This window comes from Parasteatoda tepidariorum, chromosome 3, assembly GCF_043381705.1.
Source record: "Parasteatoda tepidariorum isolate YZ-2023 chromosome 3, CAS_Ptep_4.0, whole genome shotgun sequence".
In the NCBI taxonomy this organism is placed as follows: Eukaryota; Metazoa; Arthropoda; class Arachnida; order Araneae; family Theridiidae; genus Parasteatoda; species Parasteatoda tepidariorum.
Window position 1 is genome coordinate 53,533,890 of NC_092206.1, and position 27,782 is coordinate 53,561,671.

The 27,782-nt window shown below is 26.5% G+C and overlaps 1 protein-coding gene across 1 annotated transcript in view; it reads left to right on the forward strand.

Moving 5' to 3' along the window:
- LOC107447578 (unc80, NALCN channel complex subunit) overlaps positions 1-27,782 on the forward strand; it is a 90,566-nt gene that overhangs the window by 47,769 nt on the left and 15,015 nt on the right. Inside the window, exons 35-53 of the mRNA XM_043046998.2 lie at positions 1,269-1,409; positions 2,843-3,027; positions 5,302-5,385; positions 6,027-6,095; positions 6,222-6,320; positions 7,794-7,890; positions 8,900-9,054; positions 11,690-11,836; positions 11,972-12,016; positions 13,871-14,055; positions 14,142-14,271; positions 17,211-17,276; positions 18,135-18,353; positions 19,916-20,073; positions 21,633-21,743; positions 22,332-22,566; positions 23,676-23,879; positions 27,529-27,568; positions 27,663-27,718. Of these exons, the coding sequence (XP_042902932.1) occupies positions 1,269-1,409; positions 2,843-3,027; positions 5,302-5,385; positions 6,027-6,095; positions 6,222-6,320; positions 7,794-7,890; positions 8,900-9,054; positions 11,690-11,836; positions 11,972-12,016; positions 13,871-14,055; positions 14,142-14,271; positions 17,211-17,276; positions 18,135-18,353; positions 19,916-20,073; positions 21,633-21,743; positions 22,332-22,566; positions 23,676-23,879; positions 27,529-27,568; positions 27,663-27,718 (2,426 nt within the window). The remainder of the gene's footprint in view (positions 1-1,268; positions 1,410-2,842; positions 3,028-5,301; positions 5,386-6,026; positions 6,096-6,221; positions 6,321-7,793; positions 7,891-8,899; positions 9,055-11,689; positions 11,837-11,971; positions 12,017-13,870; positions 14,056-14,141; positions 14,272-17,210; positions 17,277-18,134; positions 18,354-19,915; positions 20,074-21,632; positions 21,744-22,331; positions 22,567-23,675; positions 23,880-27,528; positions 27,569-27,662; positions 27,719-27,782) is intronic.

Sequence of the window (27,782 nt, forward strand, 5' to 3'; positions counted from 1 at the left end):
AATTTAAAGTTGTAAACATAAGTAACATAAGTTGTTAGTTTATCAGTTATGCTAGTTGTCAAAGTTGAGCTCATTTTCTTTCTTCTACCAATTAACTGAAAAAATTATTTACAAAATCTTCCGAGTTTACACTTTCAACTATGGATTTCTAAAGTTCAAACAAGTTCAAATTTTATCACAATAATCTCTTAGTCAATACTCAATATCCTTACTCAATACTTAGTTTTACTCAATAGTCTTCTTTCTTACGTTTTGCAAGGTACCTCATATTTCTAGTTTTGAATAAGAACAGTTCAGCTCAAAATAACTGGACCACAAGTAAATTAGTTAAAAATCCTGTATGAATGTAACAATGTGGTAACTTTGGTTACCGCATTGTTATGGACTTATTTTACGTTATGAACTTATCCATTGTTATGGATTTATTTTGAGAAATAACAAAATTAAGCTTTGCGAATATTTTATTGAAACCAAAAGAAAATCATTATATACAATAAATATTACGACAGAAAAACCTCACTTATTGTGTTCGTCAGAATAATACTTTTTAGAAGGAGGTTATAATCAAAATCAAATGGGATGGTAGCGCCATTACTGCATTATAATAAATATTAAGTTCTAATGTCACAGGCATAAATGTGATATTTATTAAATTTGCATTAAAAAAAATTATTTTATTTAAGAGAATTTTATCATTCTACTTTCATATGTAGCATGTATATTTTGTGTATTCTTTTATTATTTTTATGTTCAGTGATTCTGTTAGACCTCAGCAACTGCAAGTCCTTAGAACCCTGGACTTCCGTATTTCTTGGTCCTTTTTTACTAAAAGTGGGTCCCTTTGTGAAATATATAAAATATCTATTTTAAGTTGTACATAAAAAGTGAATATTTAGGAAATATATATTATTAGCTAATGATACAGTAATAATAATTCAGCAAAAAATTAAAAGCAAAATTTCTACATCAATTCAACTCAAAATCATATTCATTTTTGCCGTTTGATATTAATTAAAAAAAAAAAAGATTTTTTTAAAAATTTTGTTGTATTTTTTCTCTTTTTTTACATAAATCTCCTAGCACTTTTTTTTTTGGCCATGGAGAATTACTCATTGTAAATTTCTTCCCACCCTCTACAATGGCTTATTTTATGCTTTGTAACACGTAAACATAATCACTGTATGTTATACATACTCAGTTTAGAAGTAAATGATTAAGACTTGTTTGAGGTATTTTAAATTATTAATTTTATGCAAAAATCATTTTAGATCAAGATTTGTCCATTGAAAGAAATATTACTCACCACATACAAGCAGCTCAAGCTCTCTTTCCCTCATGTCTTTGTTCTGCTGCTATTCCGATTATAGAGTCTTTAGAAGATGCTCAAGTTAATAGCGAAGCAATTTCAGGTATTTTTTTAAAGCTTTATAACTTACTGAGTGTTTTAAAAGTGTCACCACATTGAAAAATTATTATCATGAGTTTATTTATAATTTTGTTATTTTATAGCGTGCAATAGTTTCGAACAAAGTATTTACTATCACGAAACAGATCTACAGTGCAAAAGAAAAATAATAAAAACACCCGGGATAGCTTTTAATTATTGGATTTTCCCATACTGGAACTCAATGGTTTGAGGGTTCTAAGAATTCAAATTCTAACTGCACAACTTTTTTAAAAATTGATAATTCAGAATCTGTTCAACTGATTTCATTAAAATTTTTCATTTGCCATTGAAAATTACATTCTTTAAAATTATTAAAAAAAATTATACTCATTCAAATATTGATTAATATAAAATAATTAGTAAAAGTTATTTTTTGCATGATTTTTTTTTCCTTCAATAACCACGTTTTTATTATTGTGTTCAAAAAATTTTTTTAATTTGTTCAATATATTGCAATCTATGCAAAAAATAAAATTAATAAAATTCAAAACTTGAGACTACTCTCTTGACCAAACTACTGGGACCATATTTCCCAGATTGCGGTTACCCCACATATTTTGAGGGTCAAAATTCCAAAGAGAGTCTGCTTTGATGTCTGATTTTGTAAATTGAAGTATTGCATGCACTAATTTAAATTAATTAACATGTTTAAAGTTAGCCCCCTGAGCTATTAAGATATAATTTTTTTCTCACACTGTACATATAAAATAAATGAGTTATTTTTATTAAAAGAAGTTTTAAATGTAAGTTTGATTTTAATAAGGATTAAACATTTTCATTCAAAACTTAAACTACAAGAAGATTTTGAAGATTACAAGTATATGCTTATGATTTATATTGCCAGGGAACAATTAATAGGATCAAACATATTATATATTTTCTTCTACCAATTCAGTTAAGAGTTTATTTTAACAAAACTGTAAGCATTGATGATTGTGTTGAGAAAATGTTTATTATAATTTGTTCTAAAGTTTAATGTAATAATCTGCTTTTTTTGTTAATTACAACTTTTATGGGACAATTTGATTGAAATTTTATCTAAACAACGTTTATAGAAGACACTAAACTCCCTTTTATAAAATTCAATGTGAAATGACATTCATTGTTTCCCTTTCATAACTGTATTTTCTATAAGTTCAAAAACATTTGTCTTATTCTATTATAACTTATTTTTACATTTCACATTAATTATTTAAATTTTTCTTAAACATTTTTTGTAGGTTTTAAAGATTTGAGCATGAATTCATTTAAATCTTCTTAAACAGTAATGTTATTAATTTATAAAATGCTAATTAAACATCAACGCATTAGAAAATACAATTAAAATTTATCATTGTTTAATAAATATCCTAACAAAATGAGTTTTCTTGATATTATACTTTTTTTCTTTCCTAGTTCATGAAGCTGCCCTCAAAGTTACATATCTTTGTTTGATAGAAGACACTGCATTGTTTTTGAGACATATTTTAGAGAAGTTGACTAGAGAAAGACAAAATGAAATGTTTCAGATTTTAAGAAAACTTCTTCGCTTCATACCTCAGTTACCCCCGCAATCTGCTTGTGCCCTTTATAATTATTTGGTATGATAATTTTGATACATTTGTTTGCAAACATTCAGTTTATCAGCCTTTAAGGGTCTTTAAACTTGCTACCTTACTGAACTCTTAGAGAGATGGGGATATGGGGAAAATTGAGACATGGGATTAATCAGTGTGGTATGTCTACCACTATGAAATTCCAATTCACTAGTATATTAGACATATTAACTCGATTCTATGACGGGGTACCTTTTAATAGATGAAGGTTGACATTGTTGATAACTACTCTCCCCACATTGGTGACCTTCGGACGTTATGTGAACATGCCTACCTTGACAGAAACTCCCACTTTGATATGAACACGCCTGTCTTGACAGTCACTTCGATTTGAACATGCCTACTTCTATGGATGGACCCCATTGAACAGTTGACTTGTGACTGCAACTTTATCCACCTCCTCCTGCTGTTGCTACTCAGTCTCGATCACACACAACATATTCACTCGACTGCTATCGGCGACCACGTTCGTGAACTTAATACAGCTCTCACGATCAGCACTCAAAAGTACGGTGATCTTAATACAGCTCTCCCAGCTTCTCAAACAAACTGCAATGAATCAACTAGTGGTATCCATTCATCTAATTCTATCACATCTATAATTCTGATGGGGTAGTACTGTAGTGTGTCTACCACTACAAAATTACAATTCCAATTCACTAGTATATAAGACATGTTAACTCAATTCTATGATTGGGTACCTTTTCATAGATGAAGGTTGACATTGTAGATAACAACTATCCCCCACAATCAGCTTTTGACTACTAACTGCTCTAATTTGAATCACTTCTCGTGAGCTGTGCTCTGCCAGCAGTAGTGTATTAACACATTACAATGTAGTGCACAATCCAGTGACTATTTTTATTACTTTGTCCACAGAAATAAAACGATCCAAACATTTTTATTTTCAATATATATTCACCATTTTCAATATATATTCACTTCAATATATATTTTCAATATATATTCTATTTCAATATATATTCCAATCTATATTCAATGTTTATTCACCAAGAGAAGAGTTTTAAAATGCATTAATTTGATAGTTAAAATGTATGTATTTGGATTCTGAGAACAGAACAAATAACAACACAAATACTCTTTATTTAAACAAAATATTTATTTCAAGAAATTAGAAAACTAATAAAGCATTTCCTCCGCTTCTAAACTCCAATTTGAATTTAAATTCTCTTCTTCTGTAGAAATGCTAATTATTCTTCCCCAATTATTTTTCCTTTTATACGTAACTGTTGCATTATTGATTTCAATATATTTGATTAGTGGACGGTGAAATATCTTGATGCGTTACATGCATTTTCCCTTCATTGCTACCACTTAAGTTTGAGATTTCATCTAAGTCTCTGTTGTATCCAATAACAAATTCTTGACTTTTAAATTATATGACATTTTCGTCACATAATTATTATTAAGTACTATTATATTATGAATATACATTGGAATTGGACCAAAGTAAAAAAATCTTTTTGTTGCCATGTCACAGATTTTTATGAAATGTTGTTGTGAAAAAGTACATGATGAATAAAAACTAAAGTAGTTTTTTTTCCCCACATTTTTTGGACCATTAGGGAGAGGGATGCACTTAGAAATTTTTAACAAATTAACATGATTAGCAGAAGGTAGCTCATGTCTTCTTAATATCTGTAACTTTTTATGTTTCAAGCCAGTTTTCTAAATTTTGGTGTCATTACAAAGAAAAAAAGGAACAACATTATTAAAATGTTGGAAATTGTATTGAAACAATTTTTGGGGAAATTATTTTGAAAATCTCAAAACATTTTTACAAGAAAATTACAGTTTTTACCACCTCTTGTTTTTTGCATTATGTTAAATATCATACTTTTCAGCATAGAGAAATATATTTTTTTTTGTCATTAAAAAAGTAAAAAGTGATTTTTAGCCAAAATACTTCAATATTTTTTACACAAAAGCAGCTTCTGGATGTTTTTTTGCTAAAATATTACTAAACTTGCAAAAATATTTCAAAAATTGCTAAAATATAATATGACATTTAATATTATGAGGAAAAAAATTTAAATTAAAAACCTTTTTTTTTTGTACTATAAAAAATTTTAAATATTTTAGCTAAAAATTACATTTTGGTTTTTTAATGACAATAATCAACTCCATAATTTATTTTCATGTTTAAAAACAGGCTTATATATGACTGATTCAATATTTTCAGTTATAAATAAATATTTAATTTATTTTGTGTTTAACTTTCCTGTTTTTTTTCTCCAGATTGGTTATGTTATGTTTTATGTTCGAGCTCCTGTTGAAGGAGGGCAAGATCATATTGGTAATGCACTTTCTGTTCTTTGGCAAGTAAGTATTGCTTTTAGAAAACTTCTCGGGGCCAGCCCAACCTTCTTTGGCACCATTAAGGGAAAAAAAATTTCAGCCTCATATATATGCACGCACTATATATATCTTGCGAATTACATTATATTTTATGAATTGATTCTGAAAATTTTTGTTTGCGTAATTTTATCTGATTGATTGTCATGAATAATTATTGTATTTCCCAACTGTATAAAAAAATTTTTTTCGCATGAAGCAGTAACAAATTCAAAATAAAATACATATCAAATGTAATACGATTTGTTGAAGGAAAAAATTAATTCTAAGCATTAAGAAATATTCCTAAACAATACATTATGAATTAAAAAAAATTTTAATTTTCCTTATTAGCCAATAAAAATATAATATTTTATGTGAAAAATATTTTTTTTCTTTTGTGTTTGTACATTCCAGATTATAAAAAACATTGAAATGAATATTTTTTAAAAATATTTTAAACAAATCAAATTTTGAATTTTCCACCCTAATTCTCTAGCATTGCTAGGCGATTGCTTGGATTCTCCTAATGGAAGGTTGGGCTCTGATACTTATCATTCAAGACCCTTTATTCAATGTGATTTTAACATTGTTTCTCTTCTTTGCTAAATGTAATTTTTCTGTTTAAGGTTGCCCCGAGTGTTAATGGATTATTTCTAAAAGATTTAAAACAAGTTTTGAGAAAAGAGCAGTGTGATGTAAGTCAGTTAAAAATTAATTTATCCTGTTCTTAAAATATTTTTATTTGACACTGAAGTTTTGTTAATTAGTTTTTAATCTCTAACAGTTTTCATATAATACTTAAAGTTATTATGTTTCTTCAGGCAACACTTTTAATTACTGCAAATGTGCCTAGTGCAAAGAAAATAATTATACATGGCCCAGATGCAAGTGGTATACCATCACAGTATCCTATTCATGAGGTTTGCTACAGTTCTTTATATTTCTATAATGTATTGAGTTGTATGAGTAATAGGCAGTACATATTACCTAGCTTTTAAATGTCATTTAATACTTAAAAATTATATTGATTCCTCTAATGCTTTGATTAATAAGTATATTGATTAAACATTTTTCTTAACTGAACATGTCTGATAAAAATATTCTTCAAATAGATTCTAATTGCAAAATAAGTATTAATTAATGAGACATCAATACTTTTAGTAAAAGTTGAAGGCCTTCTTTACTGTAATGTGTTTGCTTAAAACTGTCTGTTAAGTTTCACTTTTTGGCCAAATCATTAAAATTAAGTTTTCCTTTTTTATTGCATTTGGCTCAAAATCATGTTTTCTATGTTTAAATGGACAAAACCATCTCCATGATCATTTTTATTGAAAATTATCACGCTTTAAGAAGTATGAATTATTATTATTATTTTTTTTTTAATTTTTTCACTAGCATTGAAAGTTATTCACAACAATTATTTGTAATCCCTGCATATAATACTTTGTGAGTTCAAGAAGGAATTATTTCAATACTTCTGTTTTAGTCAAATTAAATATTAATTTAAACAGAGGTAATGTTTAATACTCAGACTTTAATACTGTTTTCATCAACAACAACAAAAAAATTCTATTTGCATTTTATGTTCATGGTATATAAATACAGTGACCTTGATTAATTTAATTAATGACCTTGCTGTTTTACAGCAAGCAATGTTTCCTATGATAAGATTGTTGCCAACTCTAATAATTATTGTTAACTCTAATGGTTATTGTCTAATTTTAGTTATCCCCAAATTGTAAGCACCTAACTTCAAAGTGTTTGACTTTTGAAACCGAGAAAATAGTGCATGTTTTTAAATAATGAATCATTATATTAAATGGTCAAAAATAATTAATCTGCATGCTAAAAACTTAAATTTTATTGAAAACTATTTTCACATTATGGTTATGAGTTTTAACTGGTTGTTATAATATCAGATTGCAAATATTTTAATGTATGTTTAGAGAAGGTATTAAAAGCTTTTTATAAATGTTACTGTTAGCATTTTCTATTGATTATATTCACAGTTGTATTGGATTTAAAAATCATGAAGAGAGCTTTAAAATTGTGTTTTGGTTCAAATTAGTTCTTAGCCTGTTTGTAACTTGCTATTTTCAAGAAAAATTGCTCTTGATAAATAAAATTTAAGGAAAAATATATCTAGTCTAAGAAAAAAAAAGGTATTTTATGTTGAAAATTCATGAGGAATTTTAAATTATGGATTGTAATGAATTTATTAGATTTGAAGTGTTTATGCTGAATTTATAAAAGTATGCTGCGATCTATAAATTGACTATGTAATTAAATGGACTGAGTCATTTAATGTTTGTTACAAAAGTTAAATCAACTTTATCATAAAAGTCAATTTTGTATTTTTAACCTATTTTCTTGATTTAAATTTACTTTTGCAGGATACACAGTTTTCACTTATTTTGCAAGATAGCTTAGATTTCTTTAGTATTGAAGAAAACCAGCAAAATTCTTATTTCTTAGTTGACACCAAAACAAGTGAGAAGGATTCTTTCTATATTCAAATAAAATTAAAAAATTTGCAAAACTTTTTACTGTAATAATTTGAATTAGTTATGAATTATATAAATAAACTCTGTTTCCTGGACTACTATGTATGTTAACATTGTAATATTGCCATTGATAATTATACCACATCTTCAGACCACGAACTGTTACAACCTACTATATATATATATATATAGTTTACGTGTCATATAGATCAAGCTTGACGTTATTTTTGCTACTAAATTTAAAATCTGCATATGTTGATGCATTGAAAAACTTATTAGTTTTTGCTCAATATAGAAATTTTGTTTATAAATTATTTACTTGCAAATGAGCCAATTTAATTTTTCTGAAATACTAGTGATTTTTTCTCTTTTATTTATTTATTTATTATCTTTTTGTCTCATCTTTTTATTTTTGTCTTAAATATAGTTTCTGGCACTGACTTCTAAACCATAAGTATATAATGTTATTTATGATTGGTGCGATGCGATTACCTATTTTGATAAATTTTTAATTTGATAAATAAATTTTTGAGCATAATAATCTGTTTAACATATAATGTTTAACAACATAATTTTTTTTTTTAATATGAAGTATTGAAATTAATGAATTATGAAAAAACAATGTTAGAAAAAACTGTTCTGAGATATGTAGATGATCTCCTCAATTTAATCTCCTCAAAAAAGTATAAGATTTTATTATTTGTAAAAAATTGCATCACATGTATCTAAATATTTATTTGAAATAATTTTTATTCATGTTCTATAATAATTTTAAAAAAGTTAATACACATTACAGATTCATATTATCTACATTAATATCATAGAAAAAAAAAGATTATTGCAGGTTGTACATATAATTGATTTTTCAAGCAATAAACGAATAATAAAATATATAATTATAATAATATGTATTAATAAAAGATTTGTCAAGAGATTTACATGTTATGATATAAATCAAATGAAGTAATATTTTTAAAAAATATTTTATTTTGCAGATATGATGCACTGTCCTGAAAGTTATGTTCGAGATTTTTACTTTTTCAAGCGTTCCCAATACCCTCAGTTATCATTAGTTCATATAAACCCTGATTCAGCTTTTGAATTAATGCAAAGTCAATCATTTAAACTACGCTTTCTAGAATTAGGAAAAGTAAGTAGAGTTTTACGTGTAAAGTAGTATTTTAATTCCTGCGTAAGTAATTCTCTTGAATGTAAAAAATTTTTAAAAAAAATTGTTTTTTAACTTCAAATTTTGTTTTTAATGATTTTACATACTTTTAAATCTCTTTGAAATAATTGAAGCATTTCTGCATTGTTTTAAAATTACAAGAAGTTGGTTTTCATGAAACAAATCTATGCTTGCAATATAAGTTTCATATAAAATGTACTCACACTTATTTTTACTATATTTACTAGGAGAATCAAAGTTTATTACTAAATATGTTTTATCTTCAGCTGTTTATATAATAACAAAAAATTTCACTTGCAATGTATTTAAATTGTATCAAGAAATTTACTATTTCATACTGTAACTGGTTAATGTCAACAGCATTATTGTTCACCTTTTAAATATTTCATATGTTTACGTTATTCTGAAATAATTTAAAACTGGAAAGACATTTTAAAAAGATGTTCTGTTGATTATTACCTTTCAGTATTATATAATTTAAGATGTAAGTAATGGGTAAAATGTTTATTAGCTAAAGTAAATAAAATACTGAAAAGCATGAAAATGTAATTTGATTTGGCAATATTTTAAAAAAAGTACATCACACCTTTGACATTTAGATTTATTAAATTATTGTTTCTATATTAAACTTGTCTTTAGTTTCTATTTCTTTTTTGTTTTCAATTAAATAATTACTAGTATATTATTTTAAATATTTGTTATTCAAAAAGAGCTATGTGTCAAAAAATTTTATTGCTGAAGAGTTTAGTGAAAATCAATTTGTGTAACAAATGTACCTAACTTCTATTTTTTTTAATCTCAGAATTATATATTACTTGCAACAGTGTTTTTTGTTACACACAATTTATGAAATGACAGCATTCTTTGAATGATATTTTCTGAGAATTATTATTAATTTACTTGATTTTATAGAAAGCCTGAAAGTGTGAAATATGAGATTTATTATTATCCTTTTTAATTTTATAGAATTCCTGGCAGTTTTAGGCGAAGTATTAAGTATGAGAATTATTAATTTACTTAATTTTATGAAATGTCTGACAAATTAAAGTGTGAAGCATTATAATTATTTTAAATTTACTTAATTTTATAGAATGCCTCACAGTATTAATTAAAGTATGAAATATGAGAATTATTATTAATTTATTTAATTTTATAGAATGTCTGACAGTTTTAGGCAAAGGATGGAATATGAGAATTTTTCTTATTCTACCTGAGCTTTAAATGTAATTGGTGGGCATTCTGTAAATGGCAAAAGCTCTTTAGACCAAGCTTAAGAAAAAGGTCATGATAAGACAATTATTTCAAAAACGCTCAATCCTTACTCCTTAAAAACTCAAAAGTTTTGGTTTGATAAGAATAACATTAATATTTTAGAGAAAAAGAGCTTGTAGTTTGCCGGTTTGTAATTAGACTTTGCAATGTGTGTGATGTTTAACCCCTTACCTGCCGAGTAAAATTTACATGATTCACTCCCTAGTGCCACAGTTTTTCGCTCAAGTGCGCTTTGTTACTCTGTTTGGGGGGGGGGGGACTTTGTTTACTCTGGTACTTTGTTTTGGGGGGGGGAAAGATGCTCGCTTTGCAATTTAAAAACAGATTACTTTCGCAAAAGAAGAAAGGGGAAAAAAGAAAATACAAAACTTAAATTAAAGAATAAAAATACAATATAAAAGATGTTAAAACTTAGCTGTTGTATGATAAATCCTGAAACATGGTTGGACACATAAGCCAACATCACATTCATTGCACTGATAGCGGGATTCTCGATGAATATACACTGGAAACGAAAGCGAAAGAAGAATAAACCCGACCTTACTCAAATAGAAACACACAAGCAATAAATATTATGATATGACTTTTCCAACACAGCCCTTTCCCATTCCCCCTCCTCCGAAATTGGTAATACATTCAATGCAAACACTTTCATTGGCGAACACTTACAAGGTCATTTTACTGCATTCACAAGCCGGGAGTGTAGTTCTATTTATAGCAGCGCAATGCAAAGCATAGTACTTAGAGAAAGCGTATATATAAGCCTGCGGCAGTTAACGCATCGTCTGGCTGAGACATATATATACGACCGCGGCAGTTAAGGACTTAATCATTTTATACTTTGCCAGTTTGCCTTTTGACATTCTGTAGAATGCCTTGATAATTACTGAAATGCTAAATCGTTTCATATGTTGCTGTTTGTCATATTGCATTCTATAGAAGTTTTAACAATTTATGAAATGTTTATTCATCATTTTGCATTTTGTAGAATGCCTTGGCAGTTTATAATGTGCTTTACTGTATCATATTTTGCCAGTTTATCATTTGGCATTCCATTGAATGCCTTGGCGATGCATAAAGTCCTTACTCTTTTTCTTTGTTTTCCAGTTTATCATCTTGCATTTACAGAATGTCTTTCCAATATGTGACATGTTGAATTGTTTCATTCCTTACCGACCAATTTTAAATATCCTTTAGGATGATAAATTTTTAATTTTGCCAGTGAAATATCTATTTCTATTAAACTTTGTTACACCAATTTGATCATAAAATTTGTGTTTCTGTTTACGTTTTGTTCTCATTTCCAATATTAACATTCCAACAGGTCCTGATGAGCTTGGCAATTTCAAAATCTAACACTCAAGTTGCTCAAAGAGTTTTCTTTTTGCATGAGGAGCTTATGAAGCTTCCATCCTTTCCTCGTAAAGCTTTGGAATGCGATTTCAATCTGTATGCAGGCATTCTTGGAAAGGTGAAACATGTTAAATGTTCTAACATATTTTACTCTGAAGTTATTTATTAAAACAATAAGTTTACTATGTTTATTCTTACGTATTTAAATATAACATTTATTATAAATGTGTGATTATATATATATATATTTTAGGAAATGCTTAACATGGATACTCTTCATAAATTGGTATGGGTAAAAGTAAGTGTTATAATCTTTTATATTGTAATTGTTATTAGCCCAGCAGAGCCAACTTTTAGCTAGCACTTTATATCATTTTTTACCTGTGTGTACCAAAAAAAAACTGCTATTTATGAATTTTTTTGAATTAAGTCCCTTAGAAATATTTTTTGCTTATAATTTAATAAGAACGCATAAAATTACTGTAACAAAGATGTGTAAGTTAAAAATTGCCTGATCTTGAATTAAATATTTTCTTAATATAGATATTTTTTTTTAAATAAATGTTATTTTGGTTTCCCTCTTCTTTTTTTTCATCTGTATTTTATTTACTTATTTTCAATTTTATTTCATTTTTATTAAATTTAATTTTTCAGATAGATAAATGTCCTACACCTCTGAGTAACAGTAGCTATTTTTTTTTAATTTGATTTTTTCATTGTTTTAGCAGATTGGTGTTTTTTTTAACTCCATTTGATTGCTTTTCACTAAGCACATGATATAATATGTATTTAGATAAGTACAATAGCCATTTTTATCTCTTGTTAATTTATTCATTTATTTTTTTACATTACATTAGCCAAATCACGATTTTTGTAATAAAGATGAAATGTAATTTTGTAATAAAGAGATGAGTTATGATAGTTTTATGAGAATTTTAAAGAGGAGAAATAAATTGTTAGTTTCAGATGTACATAATACTCTTTTTTTTATATAACATTTAATTCATTCCAAAAACATAATTTCCAGAAAAGGTAATGTTGGCGTATAATTGTTTCTTTTGAAACATTGGATTTTTTTAAAGATAACTTTTGTTTCCAGTTATAAGTTTTTAACATAAATACTAAATTACTATAAATACTTTGTGAAATTTAGGGCTATCAAGATAAGGATTGATAAAGTAGGGTAATTCGAAGTAGTAAACATTTTTCCATAGTAAAAAGGAATCTGCTATCCTTATAAGAGAATGACAAGGACCTTGTAAATTTGGTCGCTGACTTCAGACTATTGCTTGAATGAAAAGGAAGTGACATGTACTGGTGTAATGAAAGTGATTTTTGAACTGTTAATTTTCAAGTTATAAAAAATTTAAAAGAAGCAAAAAAATATATTTTATAAATATTTTTTTAAAGAATGAGAAATATTAAAAATTGCCATTTGAAGAGTTTGAATCCCTTAAACACCTCCCTTACCTACGTCCCTGTTAAATACATTTCTTTACCAGGTTTATAGACTAACTCAAAATTGCAACATTTCAACTGTAAATAGACAATGGTTAACATTGTTGTTAAATAATTGTCTATTATTAACCATTGTTTATTGACAATACAATGGTTTTTTCAATATCGCAATAAAAGATTTATAATCTGTGAATATTTTAAATTTAGCATTCAAAACAAAGTTAGTAAATTTTCTTTTCAACCATAAAGTACTGCTAGGAGCTCTTCGTCAATGTGTGCACACTTTATAATCTGTTTTCTGTATTAAATTTATTATGTCATTAAAGATATTTTAAAACATATCTACTTCAAATAAAGTTTTATCATACAAATACAACATAGACAGTTAATTGGAATGCTTTAACCATCAGAAACTGTAATGTCATACATATTGTTTTCCAACACTTAATAATGCTTGAAAAAAATGCTTTTTTATTACTTATTTTGAAATTCCTAGTATCTATTGTCATTTGCACATATTATTTTTACTTCAACGATTATTTTTACTTTTTTTGACGTTGGAAAGCTACCTGTTGAAAGTTCAAAAAAGCTGAGACTAATGCCCAGAGGGTTAGATGTAAACTAGTGTAACTAAGTTTATGAAATATATATAATCTTTTTTACTGTGTATGATGTTATTGTTATTTTATTTTAGCTTGTTGCTCGGATGTTTGAAGCCATGGCTGGTCTCTTTGTTCATTCATCAGATATACATCTCTTTTTAAACGTTATTAATGGGGCCTTAGTTTTACATCCTGAAGATGCCATGATTTTACGTTTTTGTATGTCTACTTTTATGAATGCAGCTTTGCAGTTCAAAAATATTTTTGCTTCTAATGGGTAGTTAACTATTTATTTTTATTAACAAAATTGCAATATTACGTTTTATTTGTAATAATTCTAATGTAAATTATATTTTTTTACAGGTACTTACTTATTATGCCAACAATTTTACGTACTTATTCTAATCATCAAACGAATAATTTACTTTGCCGTACTTTGGAATTTGTTTGCAAGCAGTTCTATATTTTGCATCGAAAGCCATTTATACTGCAGGTTAGTTTTGCATTTTGTTTCAAAGAAGAATTATCTAAATGATCTAAATATGATTTATTTTTATTGCTTTTATGTAATTTAAACAAATTTATTGTAATTAATAATTTTATTTTTCTTAAATGCTATTTGTCATTCACTTTTTTCAAAGTGCAAAGTGAAAGATCAAGTAAATAAAATGTCTCAGCTCAAATTAAAAACTTTAACTTTCTTAATATTAACCAGTTTTTTTCATATATTTAGATGATATTGTATTTATTATAAAACACTTTCTTAGTATTTTTTTCATAAAAAATATAAAACAAAATTTAAAGACTAAAATAAAAATTTCTATGCATCATCATTTGTATGCATCTAACAGAATTTGTTTATGATACTTAATGTTATGGCAAATAGTAGTAGATTTATTAGTTCTAAGAACTATTATAGTGAAGATAATTTAGCTATATAAACACTGAATTTTATGTGAAGTCTTACACAGGGTTCCCCGGGTCAGGGATAACAGAGAAAACCTGGAATTTTCTGGGAATTTTATTTTGACTTCAAAAATCAGGGAATAGTCAGGTAAAGTTACAATTTGTTTTGAAAAAAAAACTGGAATATTCCTATATCATACCTGGAAAGTAACCAGACTTAAAATTGTCAGTAACAGTAATCAGCTATTGAGATTTAAATTAAATAATTCTAACACCTATTACAAATATTTTTTGCAAAAATTTCACATTTTAGTCAAACTGAAATGTTTCCTTCCTCTTTTCATAATATTTTTTAACACCGAAAATGTAATATTTCTCATTACAAATAAATGAATCAAAGTTTTCTGGTGAAAATACAATCTCAATTTTCATCGAAATTTACCTCGTATACATGGTAAAGTCAGGGATTTTTTTTCTGAAATTGAGTGGGAACCCTGCTTACAGAATTTGTCATTGATGTTTAATGTTACAACAAATTATATTGATTTTTTAATTCTAAAGAGTGTTTCAGGGTAGATAATTAGGTAAAAGGAACATTGAGTACCATGCAATAAATTCCATGTCATTAAGTCTTCGAGAATTTAATTGATACTAAATGCTATGGCAAAAAGTAACAGAATTTTGAGTTCTAAAAAAGATGTTTTAGTGAAGATAATTGAGATAAAACTAATACTACATTCCATGTAAAGTCCTATAGAATTTGTTATTGATGCTAAATGCTATGACAGATAGTAGCAGATTTTTTAGTTCTAAGAAATGTTTTAGTTCTAAAGAATATTTTTATTATTGATAATTTTATAAAGTGATTATTGAATTCTGTAGAAAGTCTTCCAGAATTTATTATAGAATGTTGTAACAGAAGCTAGTAGATTATTAGTTCTAAGGAATGTTTTGGTGAAGATAATTAAGATTAAAAAGATACTGAATTCCATGTAAAGTTGTGCAGAATTTTTTACTGGTGCTAAATGCTATGACAAATAGTAACAGATTTTTTAGTTTCAAGCAATGTACATAGATAATTAGATAAAATGAACATTGCATTCCACAGAAAGTCCTACAAAATTTGTTATAAAATGTCATAACAAATACTAGTAGAGTTATTAGTTCTAAGGAAGGAATGTTAGTGACGGTAATTGAGATAAAATAAACATTGAATTCCAAGAAAAGTCCTATGAAATTAGTTATTGATGCTGAATTTTATGACAAATTATATTAGATTTGCTAGTTCTGAGAAATGTTCTTGTGAAGAGACATTTAGTTTCATTTAAAGTTTTGCAGAATTACTTATTGATGATGAATGCTACGACAAATAATAGTAGGTTTATTAGTTTTTAGGAATGTTTCAGTGATTGTAATTAATATCTAAGAAACACGGAATTCCTTTAAAAGTATTATAGAATTTATTATTAAATTTAATGCTGACAGCAGTGACGAATTTATATTGCTTAACAAAACTTTCATTGTATTCATACAAAAGTTACAAATTATGTTAAGGGAATTATGTTAAAACATATAATTTTTCTTTAAGCTATTGTATAATTAAAAATTTGATAATTGCCTCTTTTCCTTTGCTGACCGCTGACCTTTGCTTTTTTTTTTTTTTTTCTAGTGAGTAAGTTGAACAAACTAAATCAATACTTAGTAAAATATCCTCTTATAATTATTAACACATTTCTAACTGTGGGAAGAGGAGTTGTCAACATACATCTATCTAAAGGTACCTCAGGATAGAATTGAGTTAACACGTCTTATATACTAGTGGTATATACTAGCGTCTTATATACTAGGAATAGGTTATTGTAGTGGTAGTCACACTACATTTCTCCCCCACCAGAATTTTATCTAGGATGGAATTCGATGTATAGGTATCACTAGTCAAATCATTGCTATTTTGCGAAAGACCGGGAGAGCTGTATTAAGTTCACCGGAGTTTGAGAGCTGATCATGACAGCTGTATTAAGTGCACGGTTGTGAAAGTGGTCACTCCTTTGTTGCTATTAGCAGTCGAGTAAATACAAGCTCCAGTGGTGTGTGATCAATACTAAGTAGCAACAGTGCGAGGAGAACAATGTCGCAGTCACAAATAGCAAGTCAACTGTTCAATGTTTACCATTTATCTAAGTAGATATTTTTATATCAAAGTGGGCGTTACTGTCAAGATAGGCGTGTTCAGATCACATCCGAAAGTCACCAATGTGTGGAGAGGAGTTATCAACAGTGTCAACTTTCATCTATCTGAGATACCTCAAGACAGAATTGAGTTAACACGCCTTATATACTAGTGAATTGAAATAGATTATTATAGTGGTAGTTACACTACACTAACACATTTTAAAAGTATAAGTAATCAATTCAGCGCTTCAAAAAAAATTAAATTTTAATGGTGACATACAGTTTCTCAATTGCTGGGAGTTGTAAAGTAATGTTATAAATATAATGTAACACTATAACTATTGATGTTTTTAGATGTTTGGAAGTGCAGCTCCCATTTTAGATATGGATGTTCAAAGCAGTTATGGTGATGCAAGCAAGGTGATTTTTATCTTTCATGTTATTCTTTTTTTGATAACTATTTAAAACTGGGGAAAATTTTCTTTCATCGGAAACTGAATTAGCGTCTTTTGTTTTTTGATACTTAATGCTAAAACTGTTTCAAATATTAGTTTAATAAAAATAGTTAATGATTAGTTTTAATTAAGTGGATTGGAAAATCATTTCTTTTAATAATCTCTTAAGAAAATTTATTCATAATAATTTTTTAAAAGTTCTTAGTATTATTTTTTTTTTTTTAAATATCAATTTTGTTGTAATTTGTGGATAATCTTTAACGATGATTTTTGAAACTCTTTACTTTAAAAATTTGCTTCAAGTTTTAGGTACTCGAACTGTGTACTTTAGTTTAAGCAATATGACAATTTTTTTTAAAACAATTGACGAGACTTTATACAATAGTTTTATACAACAGTTGATAAATAGTTTTAAAAAATATTAAAAATACCCAGTATGGCCCAATTTACTTTTAGACCTAGATAAAAATCAATAAAAACAATGAAAGATCTAATTGTTTTGTATATTTTTATGAGTTTAATCATGCAGCAATGAAATCACTTTCAAAGTATTAAATAATTAAATTGCTGACGCTTCTCACTTTCAAAAAAACTGTGGATTTTCTTTGTGTTATTTTTACATTAATCAAAGAGAGAACTGATTAGAGTTGAACTGCACCTAACGTTCATGGCCATGTTACAGATCCATAACAGCCTTAAAAATATGTTATTTATAAAGAGCATTATTTCATATGGCATAGAGATTTTATTCAGTTCGCTCTTTTTCTTTAATTATTTTCATAATTTCAGTAAATAATAGATTGTGGTTATCTTTATTTTTAAGGTTCAACCAAAAGCTTTCTTTCAACTACTGCAATCTCTGGAACAGTACGTGGTCGACCCACTGGATATTTTAGAATTAGTAGATTGTGAAAAACCCCTTCGCGCATTAGACTTTTGTTATCAAAATGATCCAGATACTCTTTCTATACTGGATGCTATCTCTCTGTGTATTACAGTGGTAGCTTATGCTGCCGATTCTCAAAGGGGTCATCAAATGCTTGTAAGTGTGTTTTTCTTGTCTTTTTTTTACGTTTTCAAAATTTATGTAAATATCAAGTTTTAAGAAAGATTAATTTTGCTCAAATGCAAAAGAAGAAAAAAAATTTATTTAAAAGGAATTTTAGAGAAGATATTTTCTTTTTTTTAATTTTTTAATTGTAGAAATATATATACCATTCCAACGAAATCATAAAACTAACTTAATCATTATAATTAATAGAAAATTTTTTAAAAAAAACAATGAAAATAATGAGAAATATAATAATTACAACTAAAATATAATATTTTTATGTCTTTCGGGGCTGTTACCCCTTGACAACGTCAGCTTTGGTTATCATTATTATATTTTTCATTTATTTATTTCTAAAATTTTCCATTGGTTTCAAATTTTCTTGTGGAATTTCTACTGCATTGTGCAACTTTCTTTTGGAATTATAGTTTTTAACTGTTTTTTACATGATTTTTGATTTCTCTTCTTATTAATTATTATAAAAGTTATTGAATGTGCCTTAGATTATTAGAGCTTGATAATTATTTCATGTAACTAGCTTTATCAGCAATTAAAGCTTTAATAGCTTCTTGGATTTTTCTGTTTCTAAAATTAATCCTGTACAGTTGCAAAGTCAATGATTGTTGTATAAAAAAGTTACAATTTATTTTAAAAGTAGCGAACAAAAGTTTTCTTTTAATTTTAAAACTATCAAAATATTTAATTTCTAGATTTCACTTTATTTTGAAAATGACATTTCCGTTTTAAAGCTAAATATTATTACTTACTAAATTGTGAAAATGCCACTGTAGTTAAAATATCTAGTTTCATCCAAAAATAAGCGGAAAATATAAGTCTCCTACCGCTATTTTATTTTTAATAAGAGGCTGTGATATGTAGGATGTTTTTAAATTTATAAATGTTTTTATTTTTTTTAATTATTGCTTAGCACGTGTTTTTACTTAAGCTTTATTCACTTTACGAATATAAAGTGAATAAAACTTTCCCCGCATTTATAAAATTCATGTTTTTTTAAAATATCTATTTTATGAACCTTTAGTGTTAACTCACACTAAAACTATCACACTAGAACTATACTTACGAAAAATGGTAAATATTTATATTTTTAATATTTTAAGCATACAGATTCTTGCTTGATTTAACTGGCATTCTTGTTTAAATATATGAAAGTTTTTATAAATTATCTTTCTAAATTTTTTTTAAAAATATTGTTACTGCCGAGCATTAAGTTTCCTTCTAAAATTATTGCCAACTGAAAAAATGTACTTTTTTTTCAGCTGTCTGTTTAAAAAAGATCAATAATTATGTAATGTACTTTTTTGTTTTTAATAGTTAATGAACACTGTTTAACAAGTTCATTATAAGTACTTAACAAAAATGGTGTTCTGAAAGGGGATTGAAGCAATGCTAAAATATTATGTCTTAAAAATTGTTCATATGCTTATATTTTTACAAGGAGGCTAACTCTTCTATACTATATAAATTTAACTATAAAATTACATTGTTTTTAAATTTTTGCTTAGTTAGAACTATTTGGAATTATTTACTTTTAGACAATTCTTGAGGCTATATTACCTTTCTACTTACGGCATCTGCAGAATCTGACTACGAAAAAGGAGACCCCTGGTGGTTCCCGATCTGAGCTGAGCATGATTCACAATATATCGATCTGTATGAAAACTCTTATTAGCAACTGTGAAGCTCTTGCCAGGTTAAATTACCTTCTGATTTCATGTTAATTTAATATTAAATATTTTATTTTGTTGCTACTTTTCTAAGTCGTGTAAATTTTCATTTGTATATAATGTCTAGAATTATTGATATTTGAATACTTTCCTATTTAACTAATTTACATTTCCTAATATATTCATTATTGGCGAAAAGTTTTACTCAGCATTATATTGTATTCCATAATTAAAATCATTGATAATGCATGTGATATTATCTTATTCAATATTTTACATTTTCGGTAATGATCCTGATATTATTTTGTTTCATAATTTTCATTATCGATGATATGCATTTATCCAAGTCAATATTGATCTTGATAGTATCCTCCTTAGTGTTTATAAGAAATTTGATATTTATTGTCCGACTAGACATTTGTGATACATCGTAAGAATACTTTTTAAAATGTTGTTATAATGATGTTTAAAAAATATTGATATTTAACAATATATTGCTCAGCTCTAATGACAACCCTTGGTAGATATTGCAATTTTTAAGTAATAAAAAATATCAATATAAATATTAATTCGTTTAAACAATTAATTATCTTCTTTAAATTATGTATAGTGTCATTCAAAACTCTTCTATTGTAAAAGAAAATACTGCTATAATTTTCTACAGAAAAAAATTTTTTTTTTCAGTGCACTTCATTTTTGTGTAACTATTAGCCCTGTAATATATATTGACTAATTTAACAATCATACACAAAATAATGATTCAGAATCTACAGATTGAGAAAGGCAAATTTATTTGACACACACAAGTTATTGATAACACAGAAGAAAAAAATTATTGATTAAAACACTTTACTGCACTAAATATTGTATGCAAAATTTTTGATATTTAGTTTGAAAGAAACTTTAATAATAACTGATATATTTGTAATTAATAATTAAAGCTTTTTATTTCTTATGAAACTAAAGAATGCTTCATAGTGCAAATTATTATTTTTAAAGTTTAAAGAGCTCTCTTCAAACCCTTTAGTGTTACAGCTATATTTTTATGTATGTTGTGATATTACGATGTTTTAAATTTATTAGCTTTTTTAATCTCACTAATGTTTAAATTTTTACTTCACTGGTGTAAAAAAATATTTTACCCATTTCTTTTGTTATTGAGTGTTCTGTAATCACTGCCCTTAATATAAATTTTTAAAATCTTTCTCAAAAATGAATTTAAAAAATTAATAATTAATGGAAGAAGATGAAAAGTATCAAAACTATTTTTATATTTTTTGATGAAACAAGGAGACATTTGAAATAATATTTTTATAATCCCTTGTGTTTTCTCTGGCAGCTTTGATTCAAACAGCTTTTGATGCTTACAGTCAGTAGTAATTCATAGCTGTTTTCTTTTTTCCGAATTATTTTGCGATAGGTAACATGTGCTCTTTTTACTTCATTTTTGATGAGGATTCTAAAATTATATAATAAGGGTATTTATTAGGGAACATTCTACTTGCATTGAATATAGGATGATCCTTAATGAATGTCCTTTTGTATTTTTCTTTTTTGTTTTGTTCTGACATCGGCAAACATGTAGGAACTACACAGGACCACAGCGTACAACTGATTTACGTGGATCCAGTATCAAAAATATGTCAAGAGGAGCTTATTCTCCTCCGTATGAAGTAGATGACGATAGCCAATCTAAGTAAGAAAAAAAAATTTTGTTCATATAAATTATTGCCGTTATTTGAAATTACAGTTTGGTTGAATATTGTTGTCTTTTTATGTCATTACATGTAATTTATGCATAAATACTTCATATCATTTTAATTAAAATTTATTAGTGTGTTGAAGTACTTTCTATGCATGCATAGAAAGTAGATAAGGTAAGTAAAGATAAGGTTAAGCTGCAGACATAAACCTAGTCCCCATTACTACGTGGAAGACATACAATCTTTCAAGATAAAATGTTCATACCTCAAATATATTTTAATGTAATAAAATAAATGTCTAAAATTTTTTGCAGGAACTTAAATATATTAAGATATATTTTAGATATATTTTATTATAATTTTTATCATTTTTGCGTCAATATTTTTAGTTACTAAACATCATTTCGTAAACAAAAAGGTTGATAAATTTTTTGTATACTACATTAGTAACTTTTATTGCCATTGTGTTTCCAATATTGCCTCATAATCTTATATTCAATTAAAAAATATTTTGCTGTATGAGTTACTTTTATTTATCTGCATGTTCATATTTGCTTATAAATAATATTTTTTTCTTTCAGATTTATGACTGACAGCTATTATAGTTCGCGCAAACCACTTACACAACCACAATATGATCGCCCAGCTGGAGACACTGACATTATGAAAACTGAATTTCGTCGTCCCAGAGATATTTTACTCAGTGTTGTATCAGAATTCCTTACTATATGCTCTGCTAGACTTGCAGAACTGGCAAAAATAATAAAAGATCTTTCCAGCAAAGCAACAGAATTGTTGGATCAAAAATGTCATTTTGTGAGTATTTCTATCTATGCTTTGAATATATTTATGTTTTATAATAGTTTGAATAAACTCTAGTATACTACTTCACTAAAAAATTTTAATCACTCTTTTAAAAATCTAAAAACTAATAAAAAACAACTTTGAAAGCACAGACTAAAAAAGATTGAGGTCAGGTAGCAACAATTAGGATTTTTCAACCTAGCTTATTATGAATTTGTGCACTAATAATCATATCAATTAAACGAAACTTCCATTTGTTAGTCTTGCTATGTTAATCTTACACTAATAGTTTTCTATTTTAATAGCAATTTAATTTTATTTAATTGAAATTTTATGTTATTAACATGTTATTCACAGTTAATAGGAACATTTCCCAAATGCTATATATATATTTTTATTTTTTTATTAGTAATAAATTGATTCTTTTTTTAAAAACTGTTACAAGTTATTGTTATTCAGATATTTCTAAATTTGATATCCGCCATCCCTAGCATTTCAAAATTATTATATTCATAAATTTCTAGCGTATTCTTTAAATTTTTTAAAAAAATGTTCTTCTTTTTTACAATTTTTGTATATATAATGTAATGGAACTTTGGTAGGTATGCCAAATTTATAATGAATAAGGTTAAATTTAATATACTTTACATTTTGCAATAATTTTATTACAATGCACAATTTCTTCATAGCAAATCCGTATACATTTCATTATAACAGCACTTTATCCTTACATTTTCATTAATGCTTTTTACAACAAAAAGTTTTTTTTTAGTTGTTTGACTGCCTTAGGTGCTGAAATTTCTTAATTATATTTATTCAAATATCCAAATTGATGTTACTAGATTCAATCCGAAAAATAAAATATTCCTATCATGGAGAAAATTAGTTTCTTTTGGAGGGAAGCAGAAAAAAAATTACAAATAGCGTTTAAAGTTAATGACTATACTAACAATTTCTACATTTGTGCAATATTTTCTTTTTCCTTGTTTTTTAGTTATGAATGTTAAAAAGTTACTTATGAGTGTAGTTCATTATCTTCCTGCTAGCTAACTTTATATTGCAATATTTATTCTGATTATTTTATGTATATTCTAAACTTATATAAATATGTTTAATTTCAGAGATTAGCTGAAGTGGCTCACAGTCTTTTGAAATTTGCACCATATGATCCAATTACAATGTCTTGCCGAGGTTTGCAGCGTTACATGAATGAAGTATTGCCTCATTCTGAGTGGGCACAGGAAACAATGCGACCAGCCCTCATAATGGTCTTGCGTCGGATCGATAAGACTTTTAACAAGATTGCTAAAAAGCCCGCTATTCGAGTAAGTCTATTAGGAATTTGGTTGTTATTTAACACAATTGTTATTTATTGTTATTCGGTACAATTGTTATTTACTGTACATATAGGGGAGAGTCGGGTAGCCCCGCCCACTGTCAATTTCATATGTATAGAATATTTTTTCAAGTCAATGGGCCATCGTACATTAATTGTTATATTAAAAGAAGATTATTTTCAAAGTTTCAAGTATTTATGCAGCTGTTAACATGGTAAGGAATAGTTTTGAAAATAAGTGTGATAGTCATGAAATTAAGAAAAATTTGTTGAATGTTTCGATTAAACTTCATTTTAATACTAAAAAAATAATTTTTTCTATACATACAGCATTAAAGTATGTAGTCTTAAGTTTAATTTGCACAAAGTAAGAAGTTTATGTGTGAAAAATTGTTCGAGTAATTACAAATTTACAAAAAAATTAGATTTCGGGGAGCCCCGCTCACATGAATGTCGGATATCACCGCACAATTTTATTTCGTCGATAAATGTACGGTTGCAAAGATTATTATTTTATTGCTTCAAATTTGAATGTTATATGCATTTTTAGCAACAAATATTGTTGTTATTAAATTATGGAATTCACTAAAAGTATATAAATATGTAATAAATAAAATAATTTTGTGATAAAAATGATAAATAAGGTTTATCTATTGTCAATACATTGGTCATTTTCCTTTACACCTGAAAAAACAGTCAAAAAACATAATTTTTGTAACTGGGCGGTGCTACTCGACACATTTTGAAAAGAGTTGAAAAATATGTTTTTTTAAATTTCTATTTTTTTAAGTTAAACTATTCTTTTTTTGGTTTATTCTTTTTGCATTATTTAATTAGATGATAAAACAATCGAAACATACAAAACTATTGAATATTACTCAATATTATACAGAAATATAAGCAATACTCCTTAAGTGGGCGGGGCTACCCGACTCTCCCCTACATCTTTTGTTTTCAATAATTTTAAAAGAGAAAACTTCATTTTTTAAGGGAATTTTTCCAATACGTTTTGGATAATATCTCAAGCAACTATTTTAAGATTGTTAAATTTAATTAAATGGAGAAACTTCATATAAAATATTAATCAACTAATTGATTTAGTTTATTTTATAGACTTTTAATGCTACTTAAATAAGATTATCATATTATCTATTTATTAGATTATCATAATTAACATAAAAGCAAGACCTGATTAAATGCTGTCCTCTCAGTTCCTTATATGCACTACTTTGAAGTGAAATTCTTCGATTTATTAATGTTCCCTTTTTATAGACGATTCGTTGACGATTGTTTTATAATGATGGACAATTCTGGCATTAATCACATTCTCAATATTATGAATTCCATAGATCATTGTGTACAATTCTTAGTTGAACAAGAAAATAATAAGTGTTTACCTTTCTTAGAAGTTCTTATTTCTCATAATTGCAATAAATTTCTCACTACTATTTATCAGAAACCATTTGAAAAAAGGATTATTGCATTTAGTAAAAAATTGAAATTTAAATTAAAATTTAATAGAATTACATTTCCATATTTATTTCCTATTGTTAAATTTCATAAATGTCCGGTCAAATTTAGGTTTATTGCGTGTGGTACTGATTGTTACAATTCTGTTATTAGTAAAAAGTTATTTAATTTTCTTAAAATTATTTTACTTAAAATTAAAAAAGAGAAAAATATCGTTATAAAAAGTAACGTTGATGTTTTGGACTATATTAATAATAATGTTATTTCTAGTAGTAATACTTTTGATTTTGAAAATTTGTTGAAACAGATTGTTGAAATTTGTAGTGGCATATATGATAAGTATTTAATTAATGAGAAAATTGATAAATCTTATTGGTTAGATTTATGCAGGTTTAATCTTTTTGAGAATATACTTTTTAATGGTTTAGATTTTTATAAACAAATTATTAGAATTCCACTAAGTAATTTCTTTTCTGGTTCTTTTGTTAATGTTTTTTTACATTTTTTTGAAGCTAAATTTCCGGAGTATAGTGATTTTAATGCATTTAGATATATTGATGATTTGATTTTGTTTAATTGTGATAATTATGCTTTTATTTATAGCATTCATCCTAAAGATTTGGTTTTGAAAAAAACTAATGAGAATTGCTTAAATGTTGAATATTTAGATTTTAAAATTGATATTGTTGATAAAATAATTAAAATTGGTGATTTTGATTAACGAAAAGCTTTTAAATTTGAAGTTATTTTTTTCTATAACTTTAATACTAATTTGTGCAATAAAATTTTCAAAAATTTGTTTTTTTAGCAAATGTTTAGAATTAAAAAAATTTGCAATAATGTTGAAAGTTTTTGGGAGGCTGCGAATAATTTTGTGAATAATTTGAGTAATAATGATTTTCCTTATAATTATTGTAATGTTAATTTTTTGATTAGGAAAATGATTGAGAAATACTAATTTATTTTAACAGGGCGAAATTAAAGTCTTGACTGAGCAGCCCCAGTTGAGCATTTCATTAATCTGTTTTGTAATCTACTTTTACTATCCTTTTTCCCTACTGCGCATTTTATAGAGGGCGTTTTCTTTTGTTTCAAATGTTTCTTTCACATTTAATTAGTTTGTGAGATTGCTGTTTGACCGGTTTGCTGTAAGTTTTTATTTCTTCACTTTTATATTATATTCTCAAGTTTTTGTTTGAAATTTCTCTTCTTATTTGATTTTATGTATTTCTTGTATTTCTCCCTGGACTTTTACAAAACCTTCGGGGTACTAAGAGAGCTAATTTTGACATTTGTCCACTTTATTTATACACACAATAGAAAAGGTTTTGTTCTGTGGCTTCCAGACCTGGTACTCACTGAAGATGTCGGCTTCAGTGGCCATATTTTTATTTTATTTCCATTTTTTTTTATTGCTTCAATTAGTCTTTCTTTTGAAAGTTCTGCTACTTATAAGCTCGTTGCTTTCAAAGAAAGTTCTGTTATTATAGAATTTTATATTTTGTATTCTTTTACTTCATATAGTTACCTATTCAAAGAAGAGCTCCTTCACTTTAAAGCTATCACAGTAGACTGCAGTTTCCTTCTACTATTATTGTTTCCATCTACAGAAAATTAATCTTTCATACCATCAAACTCTCTAATTTGAATTTTAACAATTTGATTGCTTTGCCTTGTTATCGAAAAATAAGTTCCCAAATTGCTACGATTATGAATAAATTTAAGTTTAAAGTAATTTTTTCCCTATGAATAAACTAAATTTCATGAAAATTGAAGACCATATTGCTGATATTAATTGCTAGAGTATTTATCAAAATCATGTTAATGTGTTCTTGGAAATTTCCTATGTTCAACTCAACTATAGCTAAAAAGGCATTTCATTGTATTTTTCCTTAATTATGATTATTCGTTTATTTTTTTAATGTTGCATTAACTTTTTCATATTTACTGTAATAAGCATAACACAAGTTTTCCTTTAATGTTAAGCTTAAACAAGTTTCCTCACAGTTTTATTCAAATGTTCATATTTTAGCGTTCAACCGATTGGAATGCTGCAAATGCTGCATTAACTTTTTTATATTTACTGTAATAAGCATAGCACACGTTTTACTTTAATGTTATGCTTAAACAATTTTCCTCTCAGTTTTATTCAAATGTTCATATTTTAGCGTTCAACCGATTGGAATGCTGCAAGATCCCTCCTAAAAGGTAAATATACAGCATTCTTCTTTGTTTTACACTTTTCTTACAATATTTATGTCAATTTATATTTGTATTACATATACTTATATTCTGTTAAAAGGTGTGTACCTCACATTATATAGACACCCGTACATAGTACATCTTCCTCATCTAAAAGTAAGCATATTTATTTTTATGAAATATTTGAATGTTTCTATTCACTTTAAATATTTTTTATCTG